General features: G+C 40.8%; 2 protein-coding genes across 32 annotated transcripts in view; one reads left to right on the top strand and one right to left on the bottom strand.

Moving 5' to 3' along the window:
- CARF (calcium responsive transcription factor) overlaps positions 1-18,859 on the bottom strand; it is an 87,596-nt gene extending 68,737 nt beyond the window's left edge. For 12 of the 31 annotated variants that reach the window (XR_010150213.1, XR_010150212.1, XR_010150214.1 and 9 more), the window contains exons 1-2: positions 18,762-18,847; positions 13,361-13,527 (exon numbers count right to left, since the gene is read on the bottom strand). Coding sequence is in view for 2 of the 31 variants with exons in the window: in XM_009444026.3 (XP_009442301.1) it covers positions 13,361-13,402 (42 nt within the window). In the remaining 29 variants the exon portion in view is untranslated. Of the gene's footprint in view, positions 1-6,972; positions 7,092-13,360; positions 13,528-17,969; positions 18,109-18,761 lie in introns of those variants that run through there. The other 19 variants (XR_010150216.1, XR_010150215.1, XR_008544954.2 and 16 more) reach the window with 15 other exon arrangements.
- A 36-nt stretch (positions 18,860-18,895) lies between these two features.
- Positions 18,896-19,783, top strand: part of WDR12 (WD repeat domain 12) — a 31,286-nt gene continuing 30,398 nt past the window's right edge. The window contains 1 exon segment of the mRNA NM_001246511.1: positions 18,896-19,651. Within this exon segment, the coding sequence (NP_001233440.1) occupies positions 19,611-19,651 (41 nt within the window). The 5' untranslated portion in view covers positions 18,896-19,610.

Below are 19,783 nucleotides of genomic sequence, written 5' to 3'. Positions count from 1 at the left end.
TTACCAATAACATAAACAGTCAATTAACATATAGTTTTATGTTATATGTATTATATACTGTATTCTTATAATTAAGTTAGCTAAATAAAAATTTATGAAGAAAGTCATGGCCGGGCGCAGTGGCTCACACCTGTAATCCCAGCACTTTGGGAGGCCAAGGCAGGCGGATAACCTAAGGTCGAGAGTTCGAGACCAGCCTGGCCAACATGGAGAAACCCATCTCTACTAAAAATATGAAATTAGCCGGGCATGGTGGCACATGCCTGTAAACCCAGCTACTAAGGAAGCTGAGGCAGGAGAATCGCTTGAATCGGGGGGTGGAGGTTGCGGTGAGCCGAGATTGCACCATTGCACTCCAGCCTGGGCAACAAAAGTGAAACTCCGTCGCCAAAAAAAAAAAAAAAAAGAAAAAAAAAAAAGAAAAAAAGTCATAAGGAAGAGAAAATGTATTTACTAATCATTAAGGGGAAGTGGATCATCATAAAGGTATTCATCCTCATCATCTAAATATAAGTTGAATAGGCTAAGGGAGAGGAAGAAGAGGAGGGGTTGGTCCCACTGTCTCAGGGATGGTAGAGGCTAAAGAAAACCTGAGTACAGGACCTGTGCAGTTTAAACCCATGTTGATCAAGGGAGTTGTAACTCTAGTAACAGATTCTAATGATAAAAAGGCTACGAGTTGCCAAAAATTTTTCAAAACAATGGTCTTAAACTTAACAAGAAACAAGAAAATACAAATAGATAATTCAATGAAGTCAGGAAAACAACTCACAATATGAACAAGAAATTCAACAAAGAGATACAAATAATAAAAAGAACAAAACAAAAATCCTGCTGCTGAAGAATTCAATGAATGAAATAAATACAATAGAGAGCTTCAATAGCAGACTTGATCAAGCAGAGAGAATTTCTGAACTTGGACATAGGTCATTTGAAATTACCCAGAGAGAGAAAAGAAGGAAATAACGATGAAAATGAACAAAGAAAGTCTATAAGAATTATGGGATACCATTAAATACTGTAAAACACTGAACGAGGCCAGGTGTGGTGGCTCAGGCCTGTAATCCCAGCATTTTGGAAAGCCAAGGCAGGTGGATGACTTGGGGTCAGGAGTTGAGACAGGCCTGGCCAACATGGTGAAACCCTGTGTCTACTAAAAATACAAAAATTAGGCAGACATGGTGATGCACAACTATAATTCCGGCTATTCAGGAGGCTAAGGCATGAGAATCGCTTGAGCCCAGGAGGCAGAGGTTGGAGTGAGCCGAGATCGAGCCACTGCACTCCAGCCTGGGCGACAGATTGAGGCCCTGTCTCAAAACAAAACAAAAAAAACCCCCCCACACACATTGAATGAAATAAATTGGAGAACACACACAAAAAATGGAAAGACATCGCATTTATGGAGTGGAATAATTAATATTGTGAAAATGACCATACTACCAAAGGCGATCAACAGATTCACTGCAATCCTTATAAAAATACCAATGAGCTGGGTACAATAGCACACATCCATAGTCCCAGCTACTCAGAAGGCTGAGGCAGGAGGATTGCTTGAGCCCAGGATTCCAAGGCCAGTCTGGGTACTGTAGCAAGACCCTATCTCTTAAAAAACAAAACAACAACAACAACAAAAGCCCCGAAATCCCAATGATAGTCTTCACATAAATAGAAACAACAAAAACCTTAAAATTTGTATGGAACCACAAAAGACCTTGACTAGCCAAAGCAATCCTAAGCAAAAAGAACAAAGCTAGAAGCATCATACTATCTGGCTTCAAAATATATTACAAAGCTATATAACCAAAACATCACAGTACTGGCATAAAAACAGACACACCAATGGAAGAGAATAGAAAACAAACAAACAAACAAAATCTACGCACTTACAGCCAATTGATTTTCAACAAAGGTACCAAGAATATTCACTGGGGAAGGGACAGTCCCTTTGATAAAAGGTCCTGGGAAAACTGGATATCTGTATGCAGTAAAATGAAAGTAGACCCCTAGCTCTCACCATATATAAAAACCAACTAAAAATGGATTAAAGACTTAAATGTGAGACCTGGAACTATAAAACTACCAGAAGAAAACACAGGGGTAACGCTTCAGGACATTGGTCTAGGCAAAGATTTTATGGCTAAGACCTCAAAAGCAAAAATAGACAAATGGATTTGTATCAAACTAAAAAGCTTTTGTACAGCAAACTAAACAAGCAACAGAGTGAAGAGACAACCTGCAGAGTGGAAGAAAATATTTGCAAACTATTCCATGAGGGATTAATAAATAAATAATTTCATTTAGAAATGGACAAATGAGCTGAACAGACATCTCTCAAAAGAAGATATACAGGCCAGGCATGATGGCTCACACCTGTAATCCCCACATTTTGGGAGGCTGAGGCTTGAGGACTGCCTGAGGTCAGGAGTTTGAGACCAGCCTAGACAACATGGTGAAACCCTGTCTCTACAAAAACACAAAAAATTAGCCAGGGATGGTGGCACGGACCTGTGGTCCTAGCTGCTCGCACCTAAGCCCGGGAGATTGAGGCTGTAGTGAGCCGAGATTGAGCCACTGCACTCCAGCCTGGACGATAGAATGAGACCCTGTCTCACGAAGAAGACATACGAATGGTCAACGGGTATATATCTTTAAAAAAAAATCTCTAAGAATCGGGTAAATACAAATCAAAATCACAATGAGCTATCATCTCACCTCGGTTAGAATGGCTATTATCAAAAAGACAAAAAATAACAAATGCTGGCAAGGATTTGGAGAAAAGGGAACTCATACACTGTTGGTGTAAATTAGTACAGCCATTATGAAAAACAGTATAGAGATTACTCAAAAAACTAAAAATAGACTACCATATGATCCAGCAATTCCACTAATGGGTAAATATCTAAAGGAAAGGAAATCAGTAAGTCAAGGAGAAAGCTGCACTCCCATGTTTATTACATCATTATTCCACAATGGTCAAGATATGGAATCAACCTAAGTATCCGTAAACAGATAAACTGGTAAAGAAAATGTGGTATATATACACAATAGAATACTATTTAGCCATAAAAAAAAATGAAATTCTGTCATTCACAGCAACGTAGATGGGCTTAGAGGACATCATGTTTGAGAAATAAGCCAGGCACAGAAAGACAAATACTGCATGTTCTCACTCATGTGTAAAGTTAAAAGGTTGATTTCATAGAAGTAGGGAGTAGAATAATGGTTACTAGAGGTGGGGAAGGGTAGGGTAGGGAAGGGAACAGCCAAATGGTTGATGGTTACAAAAGTACAGCTAGGACAGAGTGTGGTTGCTCATGCCTGTAATCCTAGCATTTTGGGAGGTCAAGCTTGACCCCAGGCAACCTGGACAACATAGTGAGACCCCATCTCTACCAAATATAGTAATTAAAAAATTAACTGGGCATGGTGGTGTACACCCGTAGTCCTAGCTACTCAGGAGGCTTAGGTGAGGATTGCTTGAACCTGGGAGATCAAGGCTGCAGGGAGTTGTGATCACGCCGCTGCACTCCAGCCTAGGGGACAAGAGTGAGACCCTGTCTCAAAAAAAAAAAAAAAAAAAGACAGCTAGATAGGAGGAATAAGTTCTAGTGTTCTATAGCACTATAGGGTGACTATAATTAACAATATATCGTATATTTTCAAATAGCTAGAAGAGCAGATTTTGAATGGTCCCAATACAAAGAAATGAAAAATGTTTGAGATGATGAATATGCTAACTATCCTGATTTGATCATTACACGTTTTATACATGTATCAAAATATCACACTATACCCCATTAACTTATACAATTATGTGTCAATTAAAAATAATGAAAGAAAAAAAGCCAAAAACCCCACAATATATTATACACTTGAAAACTGCTGCAAGAATAGATTTTAAATATTCTCACCACGAAAAAAGTATATGAGTAATACATATGTTAATTAGCCTGCTCTAACCCATCCAGGATATATACATACATCATGTTGTATATCATCAATATACACAATTTTTGTCAATTAAAAATATTTTTAAAAGCTTGCTTTTATGGAAAAAAAAAGACTGAATTAATGAACTATGTGTCCATTTTGAAAAGCCAGAAACTAAGAAATGTGAGCACATAAAAATGAAGGCCATATTAAAGGATGTAATTCAATGAAACAGAATAAAAAGACATAATGCAGATGTCAACAACGCCACAAACTGGTTTTCTGTAGAGAAAGGGAAGGATAGGCCTCCAGAGAAAGAAAGAAAAAAAAGCACAAATAAGCCAGGCACTGTGGCTCATGCCTGTAATCCCAGCACTTTGGGAAGCCGAGATGGGCACACTGCTTGAACTCAGGAGTTCGAGACCAGCCACGGGCAACATGATGAAACCTTATCTCTACAAAAAAATATAAAAATTAGCTGGGCATGGTGGTGCATGCCTGTAGTCCCAGCTACTCAAGAGGCTAAGGTAGGAGGATCATCTGAGCCTGAGCTGCAGTGAGCTATGATTGCACCACTGCCCTCCAACCTGGGCAACAGAGCAAGACCCTGTCTCAAAAAAATAAAAATTTAGGAATAAACTTGACAAGAGATATGCAAGATATATGTATCGTAAACTACAAAACCTAGGTAGGAGAAATTAAAGAATATCTGAATGAGTGATGACATATACTGTGTCTATAAAATGGAAGACTCAATAAGATATTATATCTTCCAACTTGATCTATGTATTGTATATCATCCCAACCTAAATCCCAGTAGGTTTTTTAAAATTGAGAATCTGATTCTAAAATTCATACGGAAGTGCAAAGGTTGAACAGCCAAAACAACTTTGGAAAAGAAGACAAGGTTGGAGTTCTTACACTACTACTGATTTTTAGACTTAATACAAAGATATAACAATCAAGATATTATGGTATCGGCGTAAAAATAGACAAATAGATCAATGGACAGAATAGACAATCCAGAAATTGACCCACACATTATCTGGCCAATTGCTTTTTTCTTTGGCTTAGCTGAGGCTTTATTTTGAAAAAACAATTGAACTAGGTTTTGTCTGTTTTTAAAATTTTGTTTTAACCAGAAGGCTCCCAAAGGTATAAACTGGTTTTCAGTTGTGAGCATGAAAAAGAGGCAGTCGTCTAGGAACCACCCTAGGTTCCCTTAAGGGTGGGCTGAGGTCCACAATTGGGCCTCAGGTGGTCTCCTGTTCCCTATGCTTCCCTGCACAGTTGCCTCCCCCACAGGCTCTGGTCGGCCAGAGGAGGTAGGTAGGCTGGGAGGAGTTGCAGTGGCATTCATTGCAGGACATCAAAGGACTCAGATACTAGCTTCCCATTGTGGATCTTGATCCTCTTCCCAACCACGGCCCTGAAGGAGCTGGTGCAGCTGAAGGAGGTGGAGCCCCTGCCAGAGTCTAAGCTGGATTGGAAGGGGCCCTAGGTCATACTTGTGGCCAAAGCTTGTGAGGCCTTCGCAGGCTGAGCTCAGCCCCTTGAGTAGCCACTGGTGGTTTCTGTATGGATACTCATGCTCTGCATCCCAGACTCCACCTGGCTCTCCTTGCCTTTCAGCAGCTTCTTGTAAGTGGAGATCTTGATGTCCATGGCCAGTTTAACATTCACCAGCTCCTGTTACTCAAGCAGCTGACAGGCCATGTCTTGCTTGGCTCTCTGGAGGACGGCTTCCAGCTTGGCACTGGCATCCTTAATGGCCAGCTCCCCCTGCTACTCAGCATCTGGGATGGCAGCCTCCAAGGAAGCCCTCTGGCCTTTGAGGCCCTCATTCTCAGCCTGAAGCAAGCTGATGTTCTGGTTCATCTTAGAGATCTGTCTTCATGTGACGCAGGTCATCCTTGGCTTCCCAGGCAGCGTCTGCAGCTCCTCACACTTGATCATATTCCTAATACTCCTTGTACATGCTTTCAGTTTCAGCTCAGCTGCAGCTGGTGATCTCCTCATACTGGGCACGGACCTCGGCAAGGATGCCATTTAAATTGAGGGAGTGGCTGTTGTCCATGGACAGGACCAGGGATGTGTCCAAGAACTGGGACTACAGCTCACAGATCTCCTCTTCATACAGCTGAATGAGGAAGTTGATCTTGTCAGTCAGCATTTCCAGGTGAGATTCCAGCTCTACCTTGTTCATGTAAGCTACATTCATACCCTTCTTGATGAGGACAAATTCATTCTCCATCTCTGTAGGCTTGGTTATTTAAACTTCACACTTTTGATAGTCCTCCACTGGTCTCTCCATGTTGCCAAGTTCTGCCTCCAGCTTCAGCTGCTCCTGGCTCAGTGTGTCCAGTTGCTGCTTTAGGTTGTTGATGTAGCTCTCAAACATGCTGTCCATGTTGCTCCAAGCTACTTTTTGCTGCTGCAAAAGGATCCACTTGGTCTCCAGTATCTTGTTCTGCTGCTCCAGGAAGGGTACCTTCTCAATGAAGGGGGCAAACTTGTTTAGGGTCTTGATCTGCAATTTCTCCTGGGTGCATACAGCCTGGGTGTTGGTGTGCACATCCAGCTTAAGGGGACTCGGGAGGCTCTGGGTCACTGTGGCAGCTGTGATGCTCCTCCATACCACCAGACCTGGCATAGCCTCCCTCCAGACCCATGCCAGTGTCCAGGCTACCCCAGAAGCTGCTGCTGTTGCCCATCCAGGAGAAATTCTAGGAGTTGATGCAGACATCTGGCCCACTCTTGTATAAGCAGCTGCCAAGGAGGCCCTTGGCCACCAAGGGACCAGAGGTGGATACCATGTAGGACTTCTGGGTCACCCTGATAGATATGGTGGAGGATGGAGTAGAGGCAAGCAGGCTGAACTGAACAGATTCGAGATGGAGCTGAGAAGCTATTTCTAGGTGGTAGTCAATTGCTTTTTGACAAATATATCAATACATCAAGAGAAAAAGGACACTTTTTAACTAATGGTGCTAAAACAACTAAATAGCCGTATGTAAAACAATAAACCTTGACCCTTACCTCACACCAGATAGCAAATCAACTTGAAATGGATCACAGACTATCAAATGATAAAACTTCTAGAAGAAAACACAGGAGAAAATCTTTGTACACTTGGACTTGGCAAAGATATATTAAACCTGAAACAAACAGTAAAAAATATAAAAGAAAAAAAATCTATGAATTGGACTTTGTCAAAATTTAAAATGTGTTCTCATTACAGATGGGAAAAAATATTTGCAAAACATGTACCTGACAAAGACCTTATATTCAAACTCTAAAGAACTTTTACAACTCAGTAAGACAACTCAACTAAAAAAATTGGCAAGATGTTTGACGATACAACTTCACTAAAGAAGATATATAGCTAGCAAGTAAGCACACAAAAGATGCTGATCAGCATTAGTCATTAGGGAAACAAAAATTAACATCACATTAGATTTAAGTCCTTAATCCATCTTGAGTTGATTTTTGTATAAGGTGAGAGATGAGGATCCAGTTTCATTCTCCTACATGTGGCTAGCCAATTATCCCAGCACCATCTGTTGAATAGGGTGTCATTTCACCACTTGAAGGTTTTGTTTGCTTTGTCGAAAATCAGTTGGCTGTTATGTATGTCGGTTTATTTCTGGGTTCTCTATTCTGTTCCATTGGTCTATGTACCTATTTTGATACCAGTACCATGCTGTTTTGGTGAGTACAGCCTTATAGTATAGTTCGAAATCAGGTAATGTAATGCCTCCGGATTTGTTCTTTTTGCTTTGTCTTGCTTTGGCTATGCGGGCTCTTTTTTAGTTCCACATGAATTTTAGGATTGTTTTTTCTAATTCTGTGAAGAATGATGGTGGTATTTTGATGGGAATTGCATTGAATTTCTAGATTGCTTTTGGCAGTATGGTCATTTTCACAGTACTGATTCTACCCACCCATGAACATGGGATATGTTTCCATTTGTATATGTTGTCTATGTTTCAGCAGTGTTTTGTAGTTTTCCTTGCAGAGGTGTTTCACCTCCTTGGTTAGGTATATTCCTAAGTATTTGACTTTTTTTGCAGCTATTGTAACAGGGGTTGAGTTCTTGATTTCATTCTCAGCTTGGCTGCTGTTGGTGTACAGGAGAGCTACTGCACAAAATTAATTGTGTACATTAATTTTGTATCCGGAAACTTTGCTGAATTCTTTATTTTTTGTTTTTTGAGATGGAGTTTCACTCTTTTGCCCAGGCTGGAGTGCAATGGCCGTGATCTCGGCTCATGGCAACCTCTGCCTCCCAGGTTCAAGCGATTCTCCTGCCTCAGCCTCCCAAGTAGCTGGGATTACAGGCATGCACCACCACACCTGGCTAATTTTGTATTTTTAGTAGAGATGGGGTTTCACCATGTTGGTCAGGCTGGTCTCAAACTCCTGACCTCAGGTGATCCGCCCACCTCAGCCTCCCAAAGTGCTGGGATTACAGGCGTGAGCCACCTCGCCTGGCCTTCTTTGCTGAATTCTTTGATCAGTTCTAGGAGCTTTCTGGAGGAGTCTTTAGAGTTTTCTAGGTAAACAATCATATTATCTGCAAACAGTGACAGTTTGACTTCCTCTTTACCAACTGGGATGCTCTTTTATTTCTTTTTTCTTTTTTGAGACAGAGTCTCACTCTGTCACCCAGGCTGGAGTGCAGTGGTGAGATCTTAATCTCAGCTCACTGCAATCTTCACCTACCGGGTTCAAGTGATTCTCATGCCTCAGCCTCCCAAGTAGCTAGGATTACAGGAGCCTGCCACCACACCCAGCTAATTTTTTTGTATTTTTAGAAGAGAAGAGGTTTCCACATGTTGACCAGGCTTGTCTGAAACTCTGGACCTAAGGTGATCCACCCACCTTGGATTCCCAAAGTGCTGGGATTATAGGCGTGAGGCATAGCAACTGGCCTAAATGCTCTTTATTTCTTTCTCTTGTCTGACTGCTCTGGCTAGTAGGACTTCCAGTACTATATTAAAGATGAGTGGTGAGAGTGGGTATCCTTTTCTTGTTCCAGGCCAGGCTGGTAGCTCACTACTGTAATCCCATCACTTTGGGAGGCTGGGGCAGGCAGGTCACTTGAATCCAGGAGTTCAAGACCAACCTGGCTGACATAGTGAGACCCCCATCTCTACAAAAAAATTTTTAAAAATTAGCTGGGTGTGGTGGCATGTGTCTGTGGTCCCAGCTACTTAGAAAGCTGAGGTGGGGGGATTGCCTGAGCCCAGGACGTTGAGGCTGCAGTGAACCATGATCATGACAGGGCAAGACCCTGTCTCAAAAGATTAAAAATTTCTTTTTAAGGGCTCAGTGTGGTGGCTAATCCCTGTAATCTTAGCACTTTGGGAAGCCAAGGTGGAAGAATGGCTTGAAGCCAGAGTTTAAGATCAGCCTGGGAAATATAATGAGATTCTGTCTCTATTGAAAAAAAAAAAAATCAGCCAGGCATGGTGGTGAGTGCCTATAGTCCCTATAGCTTCTTGGGAAGCTGAGGTGGGAGGACTGGTTGAGCTCAGGAGTTTGAGGCTACAGTGAGTCATAACGCCAGCCTGGGTGACAGAGTGAGACCCCATCTCAGGAAAAAAAATTTTTTCAATAAAATTTTAAGTTTTATTGTTTATGTCATTAAAACAAATATTATGTTAATATAGCAACATCAGAAAGTTAAAGTCACTTATAATTTTATAGAAATCACTATTGACATTTTTGCATATTCTTCCAGATTTTTTCTAATCATATATATTTATAAGCAGATATTCATTCACAAAATGAATTATTACTACACATCCAAGTGACTGTTCTATGTGCTGGAGATACAAGGATGATCAAGACACTTAAAGTCTCTATGTATAAAATTTATATTCTGTGTGTTTTATAACTATATCTGAATTTTTAATATCAGGTTTATTTCATGATATCACAGAGGAACTGAACATTTTAAGTGAACTCATGTTTGCTAATTAACTAACGCAATTATGGAAAATGCAAAAGAAACTGACCTGAATATAGAGATTTAATTTAATACAAAGCTGTCTGATGGCAAGGTAATAGAAATTTCTTCAATTTACTGAGGTGTTTACATAGATCTAAAATTTTCTGGAATTAAAGAACTTTGGGCCAGGTGCAGTGGCTCACACCTGTAATCCCAGCCAGCACTTTGGGAGGCCAAGGCAGGCGGATCACAAGGTCAGGAGGTCAAGACCATCCTGGCTAACATGGTGAAACCCCGTCTCTACCAAAAATACAAAAAATGAGCCGGGCACGGTGGCACGCACTTGTAGTCCCAGCTACCTGGGAGGCTGAGGCGGGAGAATTGCTTGAACCTGGGAGGCGGAGGTTGCAGTGAGCCGAGATTGCACCACTGCACTCCAGCCTGGGCGACAGAGTGAGACTCCGTCTCAAAAAATATAATAATAATACTAAGATTTTATGTTTCTAAGAGTTGATTATCCTGATTTATAAAATTCATTTAACTATTATTTATTGACTGATTTCCAATATGCACTACACAGAAATACAAAAGAACTCTATTAAAATAGGAAACTTTTTACAAAGTTAGATTCAACTGCAAATAAGGTCCTATTGAGGGGCTTATTAAAAATGAAATATCTATTAGGAATATAACGTTTTAAAAATTTATCTTTTTCTTGCTTTTTTCCTATTAGGAATACAATTTACTATTCTAAAGTAAATTGTCAAGAATACGATTTAAATACAGTTTAATTTTCTTTTTCTTTCTTTCCCATTTTTTTTTTGAGACAGAGTTTCACTCTTGTTGCCCAGGCTGGAGTGCAATGATGCGATCTTGGCTTACTGCACCTGGCTTAATTTTTAAAGTAATCTGAATATTCACTGTCTAAACATGATGACATCAAGATCAAAAAAATTTCTTAATATTTCTGAGAGCTCTTTGACTTTTAAAATATAAGCACTATTATGATAGATCAATTAAGATTATGAATTTAGGACAGGCACGGTGGCTCACGCCTGTAATCCCAGCACTTTGGGAGGCCGAGGCGGGCGGATCACAAGGTCAGGAGATCAAGACCATCATGGCTAACACGGTGAAACCCCATCTCTACTAAAAATACAAAAAAACATTAGCCGGGCATGGTGGTGGGCACCTGTAGTCCCAGCTACAGGAGTCTGAGGCAGGAGAATGGCGTGAACCCGGGAGGCGGAGCTTGCAGTGAGCTGAGAGTGCACTACTGCACTCCAGCCTGGGCGACAGAGCGAGACCCCGTCTCAAAAAAAAAAAAAAAAGATTATGAATTTAATTGTCATAGTTATAAAATAGAATGTATTGAATCTCAACTATCCTAAATAATTATTAGCTAGAATTATCAACAATCACTCTACTATTCTGTGATATAGGACCTATTATTACCATCATTTTATAGAAAAAGATGATGAGGTTCATTGCTCAAAATTATAAGGTTATCATTTATTGAGCATTTACCATAGTAAGGTACTATGCTAAAAGTGTTTTACCTATATCATTTAACCCTTTTGACAATGCTGTGATTCAGTTACCTGTTCCAATTTACATATAGGATAGGCAGATAAGTAACTTTCCCAAGATTACAAATATGCTGAGTGGCTGAGCAAGAACTCAAACCTACATCTGTTTATTTCAAAGCCCGTACTCTATTATTACAATAGGAACGTTTTCAAACCAATAAACAAAGCTCTCTTCTGCCTTTATTAGTCAAAAATCCATAGCTTTAAATCTTTTTCTGGATAGGTTAACAAATTAAAGATGTTAAAAGGAATTATTTGTTCCTTTATGTTTTCAACTTTTGCCGGTTGAAATTTAATTAGAAGCAGTACCGTAACATACAAAAAACTCTATCTCCGACACCACCCAAAAGCTAGAGCTCTAACTATGCAGGCATTGTAGCCACTGAAAAAACATTAGGTAGAACAGATTGAGAAGTGGAGTTTAGGAAGAAGTTGTAAAAAGTGCCAATAGCTTAGGGGTAAGAATTCCAAATATTCCCAGTTTCCTGACAGGTACTCTGATCCTACTGCAAGTTACCTTTACTAGCCTAATTTTATTTTTTTTACTTTATTTACTTTTGCTCACTCACTCTGAAATTTCATCAGTAAAATTTTCATTGACGTTAATAAGCCCTTTTTCTTAAAAAGAAAAAACTTTGGAGGGAACATCAGCCATTAACAAATTGGTATAAATTTCTGTAAGGATGGATTTCTTCCTTTAAAACGAGTTAAAAAGAGCTACCCTGAGGGAGTGAAAAGTTTTACTTGGAGGTGAGAAAGCAAGTACAGGTGAGCCTCAAAGAACTTAGAGGGATTCAGCAGGCCTGCACAGGATGCTGCAGTGAAGACTGAGGGAAGTATGACTGGCTTAGGTAAGTACACTAGTTAAGGGGTGGGGAGTATGTTGACAGAGGAAGACTGCCAAACACAAATCACCTACTGCAGAATTTTGCCCATATTGAGATTTTGCCAATGGAATAAAAATAACTATAATTTCTACTGCCTTCTGGAAATGAAAATCTATGGGTTAAAGATTTTTTGTGGTTACATTGAGAAAATATTAAAGTAGTTTCTATACGGAAAAGTTGGTTTTAATATGACGACTGACCTAACCCATTGTTGAAATGAAGATTAAAAGTACATTTTTAAGTTACAGACACACTTTAAAAAAATAATTTGGATGCAGTGAAAAGTATTACCTCTTCCTTCCTCCTTTCTTCCATCAATTTGCTTTACCTTCTTTAATCCTGACAACTGCAGAGTGACTTAAAATAGCTGATTTTCCCAACTATCCTGAATGTCAGTATATGCTATAAATTTTTATCCCTAACTGCCAATTAACTCCATCAAAGTAAAGTTTTTTTTTGTTTTTTTTGTTTTGTTTTGTTTTGAGACGGAGTCTTGCTCTATCACCCAGGCTGGAGTGCAGTGGCGCTCACTGCAAGCTCTCGGCTCACTGCAAGCTCTCAGAGCTCTCGGCTCACTGCAAGCTGCGCCTCCCAGGTTCACATCATTCTCCTGCCTCAGCCTCCAGAGTAGCTGGGACTATAGGCGCCCACCACCATGCCCAGCTAATTTTTTTTGTATTTTAGTAGAGACAGGGTTTCACCGTGTTAGCCAGGATGGTCTCAATCTCCTGACCTTGTGATCCGCCCGCCTCGGCCTCCCAAAGTGCTGGGATTACAGGCATGAGCCACCGCGCCTGGCCCTGTCAAAGTGAAGTTTATAAGAATGCAGATATTAATATTAAATAGCTAAGTATAAAATGTTTTTTCCAACTGATAAACATAAATAGAACAAAGCACCTATATACAAAGGGTAATCTGACTTTTTAAACATGTAATAGATAATAGTTAACTTTTCAAAATAAAGTTGTTACTTTCAATTAGTTAAAAAAAATTACCTTCAGATAGTGGCTCAGGTTTAAATTCCAGGCCTCAAGCATTCTACTACCCCCAGAAATGTCCTTTCTTGTCCACTGAAGTTCTTCCTTTTGGGGGCACTAAATCATGATAGCTGTAGCTTCATTTATGTGAAAGCTTTAATTGGGTCTTCACAGCAGCATTTTCTCTGTAATGAGAAGGTATTTAATGTATATTTTATTTTCCTACACATAAAGATAACTATTACATTTTGTTATGCAGGTTTTATTTTAAAATAACCATTATCAGCCTGGTGTGGTAAAACCATCAATTGATTCATTTAAGAGAACTAAAGATGAGGACTGACTTTACAGGTAACTACATGTATCTTGGGACAGGTGACAATCTCTCTGTGCCTGTTTCCTTGTCTAAAATCAGGTATTTGGAATATTTAAATTCTCACGTTTTATAACTATCACTAAAACAAAGATCTCTAGCAAATTACATTTTTCATCAATGAAAATACTACTAGGGTATCTTTTGGAGCCACAAGAAGCTTGAAAATAAAAGCTCTTCTCCCCATGCCCTACCTCCCAAACCCTAGAATTGACAGGCTTATTTCTTAAGCAAGCGTATTACAATTAAAGAGAGCAGAAAGAAAAAAGAAAATATTAAATATGGAGCCTAAACAGTTAATGATTGGATTTCAGAAAACACACTAAAGCATTAAATTTTGCTGGCAAATTGCTTTCTAGAATGTTTTGTTATCACATTTAAAAAGTGGATTTTATCTTATATCAAAAGTAAAGATTGGAAAGCATCTGTAAAATTAGCAGCTCAGCGTTTTTATTTTGGGAAGAAAGGGCTTTTTATTGTTTTTAGACAGTGAATGTATGGCAGAGGGGTAGAGACGATTCAGGTTGTTGTCATGTCTCCTTCAAGGACCATACTTGGGCCACTGCTGTTAGGATCTTATTCAACAGCAATTCTATCAGTTCAAAATTTTGGAGGTAATTTCTTATGTGTAATATCCAAAAAAAATGGTCTTAACATCCAATCATGTTGTTGAGTATCCTTCACAGACTTCTGTGTATTAAAATATTATTGTTACAACCAATAACCTTAGAATAAATCCCCAAATAGGATAATTAAAGAGAAAGCAGTTTGAAGTTGTTTCTTCAAATTCCAGATACCTTGGTTAATGTCCTAAGATGTAAAAGATCTTTAAATCTATTCATTATCAGCGCCAGATCGTATTAACTACATTAAAAAATATTGCTCGGCGGGATGTTGGTGGCTCACACCTGTAATCCCAGCACTTTGGGAGGCCAAGGTGGGCAGATCACGAAGTTAAGAGATTGAGACCATCCTGGCCAACGTGGTGAAACCCCATCTCTACTAAAAATACAAAAAAATTAGCTAGGTGTGGTGGTGCGCACCTATAGTCCTAGCTACTGGGGAGGTTGAGGCAGGAGAATCGCTTGAACCTGGGAAGCACAGGTCGCAGGGAGCCAAGATTGTGCCACGGCACTACAGCCGGCGACAGAGTGAGACTCTGTCTCAAAAATAAATAAATAAATAAATAAATAAATAAATAAAATATTGCTCAAAAGTACTTTAGAAAATAAAATTTACCGCATCTTTTAGAGGTAAATGACATAACATTCCTTTTATAATATGTACAAAATTACTATGAATCAGTGGTGTCAAAAATGAAATCAAGACTAATTCACAAATATTTTAATAGGATAATTTATTTTTTAAGAATCAGTTTTTAAAGTTATGTTAAATATCGAACTTTAAATGCATGCAATTATATATAAACAATAACCTATATTAATTTTTAAATTTTCTGCTGGATGCAGTGGCTCATGCCTGTAATCTCAGCGCTTTGGGAGTCTAAAGTGGGCGGATCTTGAGGTCAGGAGTTGGGAGGCCAGCCTGGCCAACATAGTGAAACCTGTCTCTACTTAAAAAAAAAAAAAAAAAAAAAAAACAGGCTAGGTGCGGTGGCTCATGCCTGTAATCCCAGCACTTTGGGAGGCTGAGCAGACGGATCACAAGGTCAGGAGATTGAGACCATCCTGGCCAACATGATAAAACCCTGTGTCTACCAAAAATACAAAAATTAGCTGGGCGTGGTGGCGTGTGCCTGTAATCCCAGCTACTCGGGAGGCTGAGGCAGGGGAATTGCTTGAACCAGGGAGTTGGAGGTTGCAGTGAGCCAAGATTGCACCACTGCACTCCAGCCTGGCAACAGAGCCAGACTCCATCTCAAAAAGAAAACAAAACAAAATACAAAAATCAGCTGGGAGTGGTGGCAGGAGCCTGCAATCGCAGCTATTGGGGAGGCTGAAACACGGATCACTTGAACCTGGAAGGCAGAGGTTGCAGTGAGATGAGATCATGCCACTGCATTTCAGCCTGGGCAACAGAGCAAGACTCCACCTCAACCAGTACAGTGGCTCACGCCTGTAATCCCAGCACTTTTGAAGGCCGAGGTGGGAAGATCACAAGGTCAGGGGATCGAGACCATCCCGGCCAACATGGTGAAACCCCGTCTCTACTAAAATACAAAAAATTAGCCGGGCATGGTGGCAGGCACCTGTAGTCCCAGCTACTCGGGAAGCTGAGGCAGGAGAATCGCTTCAACCTGGAAGGCGGAGGTTGCAGTGAGCTAAGATAGCGCCACTGCACTCCAGCCTCGCGACAGAGGGAGACTCTGAAAAAAAACAAAAAACCAAAAACAAAACAACAAACACCACCACCACCACCAAAAAACCCTCCAACTCAAAAAATAAAAAAATAAAAAAAAGCACTTTTTAATTTTCAGGGAAAAAAAATCTAAGGCTGGTGTTCACAATGTCAATTTTATTTATGGTTTATTCTCACTATAAGCTTCCCTGTAATCCATTTCTACCCATTTTTTACTCTGCACAAACTTTTTACCTTTTTGCTCTGATTTTTTTTTTTTTTTTTTTTTTTTTTGAGATGGAGTTTCACTCTTTTTGCCCAGGCTGGAGTGAAGTGGCATGATCTTGGCTTACTGCAAACTCCACCTCCCAGGTTCAAGCAATTCTCCTGCCTCAGCCTCCCCAGTAGCTCGGATTATAGGCACCCCCCACCATGCCTGGCCAATTTTTGTATTTTTAGCAGAGACAGGGTTTCACCATGTTGGCCAGGCTGGTCTCAAACTCCTGACCTCAGGTGCTCCGCCCGCCTCAGCCACCCAAAATGCTGGGATTAGGCTGCTCTTTGAGAGCTTTACAAATTTATTTAATCCTTACAATGACTCTGAGGTAGATCTTCTTGTCTCTGTTTGTAGATAAGAAAACTGGAACTGTCAAGAAACTTGCTTAAGATCACAGAGTGCATTAGGTTCAGATCCATAATCAAATTGGAAAAAAAGAAAAACACAAAGAACAATTAAGACTCCAAAGCCCTAATGCATAGTCTTTGTATCCTATCACACTGTGGCATTATACATATAAAACAAAAAACTTTATAATAAAGAGAAATGTGTTTTCCAAACTGTGGTTCTCCAGATAACAATGTGTCTCCATGAGGACCATATAGTAAATACATCCCATAAAAAATGATTACCAACCAAAAGCTTGCAATTAATGTTCCAACTAAAGAAAAAGACTCAAAGTAAAAGCATCAGCTATCCTAGTACTGCTTGGAGGCAACACCAAACACGACACATAAATCATTGTTGAAAAAAACCGTAAAACATAATGCTGGGTATTTAGTTATGTTGAATGCTAAAACTAATCTTTCCTTAACTAAAGGTCTCCGTCAAATGAAAAGTGTATTTTAGTCAAGTCAGGATTTCTGTTTTGCAAACTGAAAGTCTTATATTATTAAGCATATATTCAGGTTATTTTCCTGATCATAATTTTCAAATCAAATTAAGATCAAACTCTACTGTCAGGTACTGTATATTCTCATTTTGATAAATTTCAAATTAATGATAAAAATGTATTAACCTGGTCAATTATACATTTTATAAATATATTTTAACCAATGACATATTACCAGTAAGTACAGATTCAACGGCAAGATTTCATTAAGAAAGTGTTTCAAGCTTCAGATGCCCAAGACTTATTTAATGTGTAAATTCTCACCACTACAATAACCACATGGTTAAACGATCACCACTTCCATTAGCAAGCTCAAGCCTAATAAGTGATCTCCTGGGACTTCAGCACAGAGGTTTTCTAATTTTATTCCTCCACTCAATGTGGCTATTCTCCCTTATCTATTCACGCTGGCAAAGCTTCTAGTTAAACTGGAATTAGTAACTATTTGATGATAATAATTAACATATACTGAGTGCTTCCGATGCCGCAGTTAATTCTTACAGTTGATAAAAGTGTGGCACAAAAAGGTTAATCAAGTAGCAGAGGCAGGATTTGAACCCAGGAATTCTGGTTCCAGGGCCCGGATTCGGAGCTACAAAGGTGAGTAAACTGAAAAGAGTCCTACTTTTATTGTCATTGCTCTCTAATAAAAATTATTTTTTTCTTCCAATTGTTTAAATCTCTTCTCATTCTCTATTTAAATATTAGGCGTTCATTTAAATATTAGGCGTCTACCTTACAGTAGGACATCTTTAAACAACGTAAAAAAGGAAAGCTTTGTCTTCACCTGCACACATACCGGTCTGCCCATAAATTTTGCAATCCAGTTCTGCCTGATTCTAAACTGCTTGTCTCTTGAAGCGAATGCCTTAAAAAGTGACATTGGGATCAGGATAGTTATCTCCATCCATCCTCCCTCAGAAAAACAACTATATTAGAGTAATTCTTGGGACCATTGAGAACAATACACAGGCCTTTGGGTAACTTCAAGACAAAAAAGGCAAAAAGTCGGGGAGAAGGTGTGGGAGGATGATTTTCCCCTTCTAAACGTAAGGTATAAAAGGGCTCAGAAAGCGGAAAAAGAACCCTAAAAAGCAAGGTGCGGGACGGCGTGAGGGGACCACACATTGGGCGCTCCGCCCAAGGGGTCCGGCTCCTTCTCCGCGGCGATGGCGCGTCCTTGGGCTCAGCAACCCTCCTGAAGACACCTAACCTCCTCCTTCTCCAGCCTGCCCCTCTGGGGCCTGCGAGCCCCGTCCCGGGCCGGGGGTCGGAAGCCGTGCCATGTAGGACCCCGAAAAGGCCCCCAAGCTTGGCGCGGAAGGCGCCGCCAGTGACCGGCTGCGGCTGGGGGCGGAGGCCGGCAGTTGCTCGGAGCTGCGGCGGGTCAGGAGGTGACGGGAGGAGGAGGAGGCAGGAGGAAGAAAGGGGGGTTGGGAGGTAGCGTCCGGTAGGTCTGCGCAGACAGCGCTGCCAGACCTCTGACTCCCCCAGTCCTGCCGCCGCCGATAGCCCCACAAGGCGACATGGGAAGTCCGCCGGAGCAGAGGGGAGAAAATTCAAAACGAGTCTACTCAACCTCGTCTTGGCTCCGAGGCCCCGCCATGGAGACCAGCATAATGCGCAGGCGCGCCCCACCGGGAGCCCGCAGAGCAGTCCCACGACAGTAGGACCACTATCGGCCACCGTCGACCGTTTCCTCTCTCATCCGTTCTTTTCTTCGTATTTCCGCCTCTCGCCTCTCTCTAAAAGCCGCAGTTAGAGGCGAGATTTGGGAAAAACCTCTGCCGAGTGAGCCTCTGGTTGGGAATATGTATGAGAAAAAAAAACTGGCAAGGCGTTAGTCAAGCAAAGCTGAAGGCAGAGGAAATTTGATATCTGGCTGGAGTCTAGAGGATTTAATGCAAATAAGATACTCTGAGGGCAGCGTGGCAAAAAAAAGACTACAATTCCCGGTGGTCACAGCGTTTGAGAAGCGATGCTTTCTGAGACTTGTAGTAACTAGGAGCTGTGTTTGAACTATCCAGGCTCAGGACAGCCTCTTGAAAAAAATTTTTTTATTAATAAAGCGGATTTGAGTGGGATCTTTTTCCTAATCGATTACTGGCCCACACGTATGGGAAGAATTCTAACAATGATTAAAGGGACATGCTACCTTTACGACTATGCTTTTCTAATCGATGACTCCTAAATCTAGGAGTAGGTAGTCGATGTTTGTGGTCTGGGCGTCTGTAGAAGGGCAACCGCGTGCTTTCTGCAGAGGAGACCGGAGGGCAGAAAGCAGAGTCCAGGCTTAGACTGCAGCTCCTCGCTTACCTGTGCAGTCTAATTTTGAGCTGCGTCTTTGTAGTCTTAAAAGGCAGGAGCTTCGTGTTGTGGGTCTGCTAACCCGTACGTTTCCGTGGGCAAGTCGTGTGTACTCCTCGCCATGGCTCAGCTCCAAACACGCTTCTACACTGATAACAAGAAGTAAGTAAGCATTCCACCCTTCTCTCCCTTCCCCAGGTTCCTTTCCGACCACCCCTTTGGTATGACCTTGTGGATCCCTGGTTGTTTCTGCTGTCACCCCCACCCTTTTTTCTGAGATTACCTCCTTTCTAA

Source organism: Pan troglodytes, chromosome 13 (assembly GCF_028858775.2).
Source record: "Pan troglodytes isolate AG18354 chromosome 13, NHGRI_mPanTro3-v2.0_pri, whole genome shotgun sequence".
Classification (NCBI taxonomy): domain Eukaryota; kingdom Metazoa; phylum Chordata; class Mammalia; order Primates; family Hominidae; genus Pan; species Pan troglodytes.
Note: the sequence above shows the minus strand (reverse complement) of the source record. Positions and strands in the feature narration are given on the sequence as shown.